Below are 11,326 nucleotides of genomic sequence, written 5' to 3'. Positions count from 1 at the left end.
GGGAGAGGGAGCGGGAGAGGGAGCGGGAGAGGGAGCGGGAGAGGGAGCGGGAGAGGGAGCGGGAGAGGGAGCGAGACAGAGCGAGAGCGAGCAGGAGAGTGCGCGAGGGAGAGAGCCAGAGAGCGCGAGGGAGAGAGATGGAGAGAGAGGGAGAGAGATGGAGAGAGACAGAGAGAGAGGGAGAAAGAGAGACATAGAGAGAGGGAGAAAGAGAGACATAGAGAGAGGGAGATACAGAGAGCGAGCGAGATACAGAGAGAGAGAAAGACAGTGTGTGATCATGAAATGGTACAGATGTGGGGTTTAAAGATGACTCACTGGCAGTCAATCAATTCACTTCCAACCCACTCTTATTTTACTGATGTGCAATGGTGGTTACTGATATTACTACTGACCATTACAGACGTACTGACCTGCATGCCATCAAGTCAAGTAACCAACTCTTATTGCTTACAAATGGGTGATTTGGTGGTGGTTTAATTAAAATAAAAACTCATTGCCTGTCAGAGATACAGCACTTCAAAAGTACATCACAACATGCCAAGACAGATACAGAAATTAACATTTAAACTACTGTACAAGTGCACTATGTTGCATTTTGCCCAAAAAGTAAACAAGGGCAGGATAATGAAATTGAAGCAAAGTTGACTATTTAAGCATCCTTACTGTGAATGCTTACTGTGAATACTGTAACTGCTAGCAGCAGAAATTCATACTGCAACTTGACGAACATATTAACAAAGTGCATGAGACACCACATTCCTGTAAAACCAACATGCGTTTTTTTAAAAATGGGAACTTGACATTCTAACTTTAATGGGCTGATGAACAGAGATCCTATCTAAAAGTTAATAATCTGGTTGAAAAATAGATAGACTGGTGGTCACCTTACAATAATGTAACAACGATGGAGAAATAAAAACAAAGTGCAGAAGAGACTTGGCATGTCTGGCATCTTTCATGGACAGAGAAACAAAGTTAATGTTTCACGTCCAGTGATTCTTCGAAAGACTCCATGAGTTAATTTTCTACAAAGCAACATCAGATATAATCAGAACTCGGGTAGACCCGAAGACTCCGATCAGCAATATTCAAATTTATAGCGAGTCAGATTTTCAGAGTCACTGGTTGGGAGTTGAACCACAGATGATGGCCTTTTATTTAAGAAAGGGTGAACTTTAATTCAGTTATGTATCTTATCACTTGAATATATCACGTACTGAGAATGTTAATGATTTAAGTCCCTATAAAGTAAAACAGAAACATAGAATTCACAGATCCACAACCATTCTATATAATACAATGCATATAATATATATAAAAATAATGCAAGGAAATTTTCTGCAAACTCATAAAAATATAGTGTCATCTAAAAACGTTTGACAAAAAGAGCATTTGTCTTAAACACACTAATGTTGAGCGGTTCTGTTCCATACTATCTCTGCTGTTGCCTGCATTTGTTGCACATAGCCAGTGACAATGGATCTTTGATTTATTGCTGGTCAATGCAGAACTGGAACGTCAGCAGCCAGTGGCATCAGCATTCTTGTTGTAAGGTTCAGAGCTGATACAAGAGTAAATTTGTGCACTATCCAGAGAAGTCACAGGATTAGGTTTGGAAACCCCGTATGAGCTTTCAGCTCTCTATCTCAGGACCAACCGTACAAACCAACTACAACACTCTCAGCTGATTGGAGTCTGAATCTGGCATCTTCTTGGTCTGTATGGCTCAGCTATACTCTGTCTTTTCCAAATTCCCTTGCAGGAAGAAATGCCAGAATATAAGAACATTTAACTTTTACCAAGCTACAAAAATCAGGAATAAACTTAAATATTCAAATTCTTTTTGTGTCAATGGTGGCCATTTAATATTTTTATTTAAGTAATGAATGATTGTGGATATAGAATCTATTGTGTGGAGTGTGTGGTTATAGAATCTATTTTGGAATGCTCAAACGAACTTTAGTTATCATTTAAACTAGTGTGCAAATAAATACTTAGTAACAACTGTATATACTTAGTTATTTGACAGACATAACAAGTAGGTAAACAGGCCAGATAGTGTACCTATCTGCAGTGAATTAAGTGACAACCAAACAAACAACATCAGCTGTATTCATATCAATAGCGTAGACCCAGAAGATCGCTAATTGACAAAAAGAAGGTATGAATTGGTGTAAGCTTTCCATCATAAACATATCTGTTCTTGAAATAAAAAACTAAATAATGAGCAGAACTAAATAAATTATATGTAATTCCCTTCAAAACTTTTGTTCAACTATTCAAACGAAGTATGAGAAATGGATTGGTGACCACCACACAAATTATGTTAACAATATGAGGGTTAGCTAGCTTTCATGTTGAATGCCTATGAAAAGTACAGGATAGCTTCCCTCTAGTCTACTGAAGTTGGACATTTTTGACACACACACATTTAATATGATTTTCTTATGGAAAATCATGCTGCTGACATTGAGTAGTCTCTGACAGTACAGTGGTTTCTTGCTCTTATGTTGACTTTGCTTGTGGAAAGTTATCATTTGGAACTCAATAGACTTGGGAGAATTCTGCAGTAGACATATAGTGCCATTATCCAAGAAATGTACAAAACAGTCCCAGAGTCTAGACACCATTTCTAACCCGTTCACACTGTGATGGAACCAAACTATAATGATCAAATATTCTCAAATGTGGTTCTTGAAACAATCAACAGGAACAGAATGCAGTCACCGGCAGTAGAATAACTTAAGTTAACATAACCTCACTTCTGTTTCAAATCAACTCACAACTGGATCATTCCCTGAGCAAATGGGAGGAATCAATGTAATGAATTGCATCATGGAGAGGCATTGGTGAAATGGTGGGAGAAATACCTACCGGAATTGAACTGCGATTCATGCTCATGAATCTAACCGCTATTATAACCGGCTTCTATAGTAGAAAAGAACACGAAAAGTAGAGGATCAAGTTAGTTTAATCATGCATTTAACAGCAGCGTGCAGACTGCAGGAAAAGGAACGTGTTTTGCTCTGGGTTAGTTATAGCATAATCATTAAGTATTAGTTGTTTGCATTCTAGAAGTTGCATACAGCAGGCTAATAGCCTTTCCAACTAATGGTTAGAATCTGAAATGTATTGCTTGAGTGAGAGATGGAGGCAGTTTCAATCGTGGCTTTCAAAAGGAAACTGCGTAATTATCTGAAGAAGAAAAAGTTGCAGGGCTAGGGAGAAAAAAAAAAAATCGGAAAAAGTGGAACTACCCAAGTTGTTCATGCAGATAATGTCGATGATATGACAGACCAAATGGCCTCCGTCTGTGTTGTACCCATTTTATGACTCTATCCCCACTTTTTCTCCTCCCTCTTAAAAAATTAAGTGCACGTCTATAGCCATTGTGGTTTCTTTGGGAATTTCATCAAAATAAACAACCTTCAAGTGTGATTACAATCCATGATTGTCAAGAGGTTACTTAACTGTGGTGGAAATCTCTTTTCAATCTGATTCTGGCTAAGCTGATGTTTGCATGTATAGTTATCAACTGATGTTACCATACAGCAATCTTTAACCTACCAAATGTACAGATGCTGAAGCCATTGGTAGCTCCCCATGTCTCACCTCAACTGAGATCAACCATCCCATAAGCATAACCGAGGGTGCTCAGCAAAGCCTATATGCCCTACATCATCAAAGAAGATTATCCCTTTGCTATTATTGAAGTTCTAACTTATTTGTATTGGCATTCTAATTGAAGTAGTTCGGTTTTCAAACAATGATAATGCTTTTCAAATTGTCATTCATCTCTCCAAAAGTTCAGTGCACCTGTTATGAATGAGGAACTCGTGACAGATAGACAACAGCTAACATGCAAGTCAGTGAACAAGGACAGCAATATAATGAGCACTTTTCCACAACTAAAATGAATTGGCAAAAGTATTAGCATCCTCTACAAGTGATTTAGTAGAGTGATTCCACCTTCAAATGAACAAATTGTGCAATACTGATGCATAATGAATTTGATCAGGAATTGAACATTTGGCTCAATAAAAACTACTGACCTTCCTGCTAGTTGGACAACTACCTTCTGTTAAGTCCAGAACTTAATCAATGCAGGTAATTTAGGAAAAAGACTATGCACAGATCGAACTGGATATATAGATTCCCATCCTACATTTACACATTCAATTGTATTGCTTTACTCATGCACCCACATGTTATATAGGATCATAACCAGCCTCAGTGTCCTAAGTGAGCAAACAAGCCATTTTATTCACTAGCTTAAACACCCAACATGGGAATATGTACCTTTAAATCAATTTTCAATTTGTAAATTATTAAAGCAGTGAAAACAAACTGGCTGCTCACTGAAATTCAACGGAAATGATCAAAACTGAATTAACTGGATTAAGTAGGGAAAGAAGAGACAACCCGACCAGAAATATCATGAGTAGGAAAAAGAATGTTGAATCCTCTTTGTGATAATGGATCCTTCAGGGATGAGACGTTACACAGCAATTAAGATCAAGTCTTTTTAAGCAGATATCCCTGAAATGTTATTTTCAGCTGACCTGTACTGTGCCTGTAAAGGCAACTGAACCAAGTTTAATTTTTGCACTGGGTTCAATTAGCACAATTGGGTAACAGAAGACTCTCTGCCAAAATCACAGATTTAAGGGTACAGACAAAGCATGGTAAAAGCTTCCAGTTTAAAAAATCTAGGGTGCAAGAGAGTAAATATTGTGCTGTTTCCTGGCTTCAAAAAAACAAGCAAGCATCAAAAGGAGTTTGCAGCCTAAACACTGTGCCATGGAACACTTCCACTATACATGCGTAAACTTTATTGTGAAAATGAATTTAAAGAAAAGAATGTGCACAAGTTTTCACTGCAATAACCAGTGTCATGTTGCACACAGCTGACATGGGAATCTGGTGGAACAGACTATTCCTATAATAACAGCTATTGAAACACTGTTCAATATGGCAAGACTGCATTCTCGACTTACATATCTGGGTGCTCAGATCTGGCACATGTGCAAATATGCTAAAGCCAGCACAATGCCTTAAAGCAGTCCAGAGAAGAGTGCTTTAACAAAAGCAGAAATGATTTAGAACTTCAGTGTGTATGCAGTACTGCTTTAGGCAATGCATTTGTTATCCTGGACATTGAAAGAGAAGGCCCTTTGAGAATTTGGCCAGGCTGGACATGTGATTGACCCTCACATCACATTCTGGAACTTCAACTGAATTATCGAACAGAATACAGCAGCAAGTCAAGTTGATGATGAGGAGAGAAGTAAACACACAAAAATGGAATTCCAAGTTTCAGTCACATCCAACTGAACCAATGGAAAGATGAGAAAGATGCATTTTAAGTTTAACATGAGCAATACTGGAAGAATGAGGGAAACTAAAACTTGCACCTCTCAGTTCATTTAATTTCTGACTTTAAATAAATGCCTGAGCAGGTTTAGCCTCCATCTTCTAACTTAAAATAAGTTCTAACCTCGTATCTGTACCTAGTAGAAAGACATGCTTAATGCTGCAGTTATAATAGCCCAGATAATGTGTAGTCAGCAGGGCCAAAGTAACGTTGGGGGTTGTTAGTGGGCAACATACCTGGTACATGATAGGTAGTCAGCAAATTTTGAACATTTTGAGAGTGCAGACAGGAGTGCCTAAACATTTGTAATGGCTTTTAAGAGTCCAAGTGATTCAACATTGGCCACTTGGACTTAGACACTGTGCGCTAACAAACTCAAGTCTTGTAAGATTGCTCACTTAAGGAAGTCTTCTGTATTGTAGATATTAGATTGAAACCTAATCTGGATGGCATGGTGGCTCAGTGGCTAGCACTGCTGCCTCACAGCGCAAGGGACCCGGGTTCGATTCCACCCTCGGGTGACTGTCTGTGTGGAATCTGCACATTCTTCCAGTGTCTGCATGGGTTTCCTCCGGGTGCTCCGGTTTCCTCCCACAGTCCAAAGATGTGCAGGTTAGGTGGACTTGCCATGCTAAATTGCCCACAGTGTTCAGGGACGTGTAGATTAGGGGGATGTGTCTGGGTGGGGTGCTCTGAGGGTCTGTGTGGCCTTGTTGGGCTGAACGGCCACTGTTTCCACACTGTAGGGATTCTACGATCTATGATTCTATTATTATAACATAATCATAAGCTGTAACTATATTTGCAGCTTCATACTACCCATTTACTCGGTGAGAAAACAGCATTCACTCTTACCATGTACCCCTTCCTAACAATGCCAAGAAAACACAAAAACCACTATGAGAACATATGCGAATAAACCAGTCACTCAATCTTTGTTGACATTAAACAAAGTGGTCAATTCACACGAGACTCACAGAGCAGCAAGTATAGATATATATGGTGAATCATCAATTTAATGGAATGGAATGGAATGGAATGGAATAAAGACTTGTAACATCCTGAAAGACAGACAAAATGAGAACAAATTCTACCTGATGTCGCAGGCAACCTGAACTACAAGAATTCTAAAGATGCTGTTTTCTGTGAGTTTGCAAGTATGTGGCAATATTTCTTCTAATGCAAGTACAGAAAAGCAACCAACAAGATTCCAGTTTTACAGATCCAGATAAAAATCAAGTTGAAAGATCTTACTATAGAGTGACGTATGAGTGACAATCTGTTCTTGGCTTTGTTCTCTGCAAACTCCAAGCTGTTGATGTCCTTTAGCCTTGCTCGATACTTGTTCATTTGCTCCACAATAATCAATTCCACACACCTTCAGGAAATGATAAACAGGTTTAAACAAAAATTTTAGGTTAAATATACTTCTGGCAAAGGGCTCCATTGGTAGGAAGCCCAGGTTAATGACCCACCTGCTCCAGAGATGTGCTAAAGCATCCCTGAACAGGTTGATAACATAAAAATAATTCTGGCAAAATAATGCAAAAACTTTCAGGAAGGTTGGAATGGGGAATCAACCATTTGTTTTGCAACAGAAACATAATTCACTGATTGAAAAATATGCTTATATGGTCTTCTTCATTGGCCTTCCCTGATAACTAAACCACAACTTTAACTTCTGCGGGAAACAAAAGCTCTGCCAGATTATTTCTAAACTCCCAACTTAATTTGAAATTGCATTCCCTGACCCTTATTTCCTTTTTATTTGTCAATTCTCTTCAAGGTATCTTCTTGCCCCACCACTACTTACCTATCTCCTCCTAAAGATGCAGAAGAAACTGGATTGCCAAAGAGGTTCATAATATTGGCAAACGGAAAAATAAATTTAATTTGGCTAACTCACTAAATCTTTAGATTTTCTATTTCAATGACTAAAAAAGTAAAATTCTGGATTCAAAAACAGACTATTGTTTGCTTTCTTCAGATGACATCATGATCTTAGGGTAGACAACGGTCTCGTACTTATCACTAGACTATTGGCCATGCTAAATTGCCCATAGTGTTCAGGGATGTGTAGATTAGGTGGTTATAAGGGGGTGGGTCTGGGTAGGATGTGCTGAGGGTCGGTGTGGACTTGTTGGGCTGAAGGGTCTGTTTCCACACTGTAGGGATTCTATGGATTAATCCAGAGACCCACGTAATGCTCTGGGAGGCCTGGTTTCAAATCCTGCCATGGCAGATGATGGAATTTGAATTCAATAATGATCTGGAAATAAGAATCTAATGATGACCATGAAACCATTGTCAGGAAAAACCTATCTGGTTTACTAATGTCCTTTAGGGAAGGAAGTCTGCCATCCTTAGCTGGTCTGGACTACATGTGACTCCAGACTCTCAGCAATGTGGCTGACTCTTAATTGCCCTTTCAGCAATTAGAGATAGGCAATAAATGCTGGCCTAGTCAACGATACTTTCATCCCATGAATGAATAAAAAAATTAATTTAGTACTTTGGCCTTCAGAGTTGCTGCACCCAATGTCAAAAATAAAAAGAACACTTGTGAGGTCATGTATTGGAAATTGCTGAGACCTAAACCTTCTCTAGTTTGAGAAATGCGGTTTAACTGGTATGATCTTGATCTGAGACAATTGGCTCCATTGGTAATTTTCTTACCTTCACAACAGGAAAATTACAAGTCTAATCATTTAAAACAGAAACAGCAAACAGGCATTGTAGGAAGGAAGGCCTCACTGATTTGCATTTACACTAGACTTCATCGCATTTCTCAAACTTATAAAATGGATTGTACACATTGGAATTACTTGATATAATAAACATTAATATACTGGTAAAACTGAGAACTATTTTCATATATGAATCCAGGAACAATCTGCTTGATGTGAGAGTTAACAAAAATAGCACTACATCAGCTACCAGCATAATGGGTCAACTTGTGCTGTTGTTACAACAAAAAATTCCCCCAAATCTGCTTTCATGGCCCCAGCATTGTACCATTATGACCTTTTTTTTTAAAATGTGCCAGAGGTATCATCAAGAAACAAAAGCATACTTACGCAGTGGTTTTTGAAATATCCTGTACGCTTTGTAATGGGTCAGTGGTGTCTGGGCATCGAAGAATACATGGAGCAAAGACAATAGCCAGTGCATTTGAGGACATCCGGTTGGTTTCTTCTTGTAGTGCAATTCTGAAAATGGAGGAATTAAGTTGGGTGAATGAGGGAGTAGAGAGAAACAATTATGAGAACCTGTCAATTCTGCAAATATAAAAAAAATGTTCAGAATACACAGAAGGTCTTGCTGCAGTCCTAGCTATGGGGAATCTTCAAATACAAAACGTACTTTTTGCAACTGAGTAAAACGAACAAGTTATAGGAAAGATTTTCATACAGATTTCTCAGGAAGTTCTCAGATCAAAGCTATGGGATTTCTGCTATAACATGTGTTCCGATAACATGAATTGGCTAGAACACAACTGATGAATAGGGGAATGCTATTTCTAAAATGCGAACTTGTGTTGGCTATAATGCGATTCCATCAGTGTATGGGTCAACATCACGATTGTTCTGCAGGATGAACAATGCTGGCGCTGACAGAGTTTCCACACCAGCATCACGTCTTCTCTAGGCGTCTACTTTAGGTCAAGCAAGAGAGGTTGGATGATGGGACAATTTTTTTTTACCTTATTGTTGATGTTTTGGAAGATGTTTTTGTAAAGTATTGCAGAAAAAAATTTCGATTTCGAGATTCTCCTCATCCTGGATGATGTGCCGTCATCCTTCCATCATTGGTGAGCTTTTTGAAAACAGCAAAGTGCTACTTCTACCCCCAAAACACAACCTCTCTCCTTCAACCCATGGACCATGGTGCAATAGCTGCTTTTAAAGCTTATTATTTAAGACGCACATTTAAGAGGCTGTTTGCAGCCACTGAGGGGGTTAAGGATAGTATTCTTCAAGTTTGGAAGAGCTTTAACATCAAAAATGCAACTGGCATTATCACGGAGGCCTGGGGTGATGTCAATAAGGGCTGCTTGCATGCAGTTTGGTGGAAGCTTCTCCCAGATTTTTTTCAAGATTTTAAAACCTTTGGTCCATCAGAGGAACTCCCAAGAATCAAAGAACATTGTGTTGATCTTGCAAAGCAAGTTGGATTTGAAGAAGTAGAGAATGAGGATGTCGAAGAGCTGCTTGAGTCCTACTGTAAATACCTCTGTACAACTGATATACAACATCTTGTCGCTGAGGGGGAAGTGGAAGCTGGAGATGAAGATGTTGTTGTCCAGGATGCAGCACCATGAGAGCTTTCCACTTTGCATTTTGTCTTCTACCCTGAGGGAAATTGAGAAGCAGTTGCAACCCTTAGAGGAGAACAATTACATTGCAGAATGTAGCAGGGTAGCAGATCCTGGAATAAGATCTTATTTAGCACCCTATGAACAGCTTCTTCATGAAAGATGAAAAAGGGCAAAGCAGCAAAAACTGGAAGTCTTTTTTAAGCCAACCCCCAAGAAATGGTCAGAAGACAATGAACCACAGCCACCCACCCTGGAGTAACTATTTTTCACCCTAACCCTGCAACGACAACTGCACCTGAAGTTGGTGGTGATGGTGATGATGATGATGACAACAATGATGACGATGACCCTCAGTCCCCGCATAAACAACAGAGCAACCTCAAAACCTCCTCCCCCATCAAGTCATTTTGACTTTTTTTTTACGAGGTAAGGTGTTAAATTTACTCATTTCATGATTAGATATGAATTAAACATTTATTCAAACAGGACTATCCTTTGTGTTAAGCCTTTGAGTGATTTTTTAACAATTTTGAGTGATACTTTTTTGGTGGTCTGCCCCTAACCCTGCTTTTCGCATAGGTCCTGTTATTTTTATAGCGCAACTTTCTATAACGCAATGTTGCGCAGGAACGCAAGTATCATGTTATAGCAGAACCCCCTGTATGCGATATTACAATTATTTGTATGGAAAAAATGAATTGTCACAACACTGTAATGTTCACAGAAGGAAAGGTGCAAAATGTCCTGATTCAATCTGGAAATGCATTTCTATCATGCACACGAGTTTGGATTGCAATCCATCATTCTATACATTGCAACTTTCAGTAACAAAAGCAGAAACTGCTGGAAAATCTCAGCAGGTCTGGCCGCACCTGTGGAGAGAAATCAGAATTAATGTTTCGGGTCCAGTGGCCCTTTTGCAGAACTGACTTTCAGTGCTGTTCTCATTTCTCTATAATAATTCCAAAGTGGTCTGCAAAACATTGGAGCTAATGAAAAAAAAATCACACAGAAGAAACATCTTCTAAGGTCAGGAATTTAACAGAATCTGTCCTGCACAACATTTCACTTTTCTCAAACAACAGAAGTTTGACAAGGAATTTTATAGATTTGTGATGGATAAGCTGCTCAAGTTTGACAAAAAAAAAAATCATGATTAGGATTTATGAGAAGTATTCTTACCAGCTATGTTTGGCAAATACTCCTCTGTTACCAGTGCACAACACTCAGTGTATAAAGTCAAATTAGAAATCTAACCTTCTAAAAAGGGTGAGGTTGGGAAAAAAAAATAAAGCAGTTAAACAACTGTACGATCAACTGCTGAACTGTCTTGGGGCTAATACAGTAGATTAATTTTGGAAACAACTAACTGAAAGAATGGAAAGGCAGTAACATTTACTACGGATGAGAACAAATGGTCTGACAGAATTTCAGGCAAAATGCTCTTGCTCAGATGTGGATCACTTTTCCTTTAATGAAGTCTTGCCCACACCCAACATGAACTGAATCTGGAACTTAAAATATCTACATGATGTCTATGCTTAACCATGCAGAAATAGTAAAATGCAAATTGACCAACCTTCTGCTGCAGAATTACATTTATTTAAAATCTAATGCGTCAGTCAAATACT

At 38.8% G+C, this 11,326-nt stretch overlaps 1 protein-coding gene across 6 annotated transcripts in view; it reads right to left on the bottom strand.

Annotated features, from left to right (window-relative positions):
- Window positions 1-11,326, bottom strand: part of myo9aa (myosin IXAa) — a 308,137-nt gene that overhangs the window by 8,999 nt on the left and 287,812 nt on the right. For all 6 annotated transcript variants that reach the window (XM_048617105.1, XM_048617106.1, XM_048617109.1 and 3 more), the window contains 2 exons: window positions 8,455-8,586; window positions 6,632-6,755 (listed from right to left, as the gene is read on the bottom strand). In XM_048617105.1, coding sequence (XP_048473062.1) covers window positions 6,632-6,755; window positions 8,455-8,586 — 256 coding nt within the window. The remainder of the gene's footprint in view (window positions 1-6,631; window positions 6,756-8,454; window positions 8,587-11,326) is intronic.

This window comes from Rhincodon typus, chromosome 36, assembly GCF_021869965.1.
Source record: "Rhincodon typus isolate 14 chromosome 36, sRhiTyp1.1, whole genome shotgun sequence".
Classification (NCBI taxonomy): Eukaryota; Metazoa; Chordata; class Chondrichthyes; order Orectolobiformes; family Rhincodontidae; genus Rhincodon; species Rhincodon typus.
This window is presented reverse-complemented; position numbering and strand designations above follow the sequence as displayed.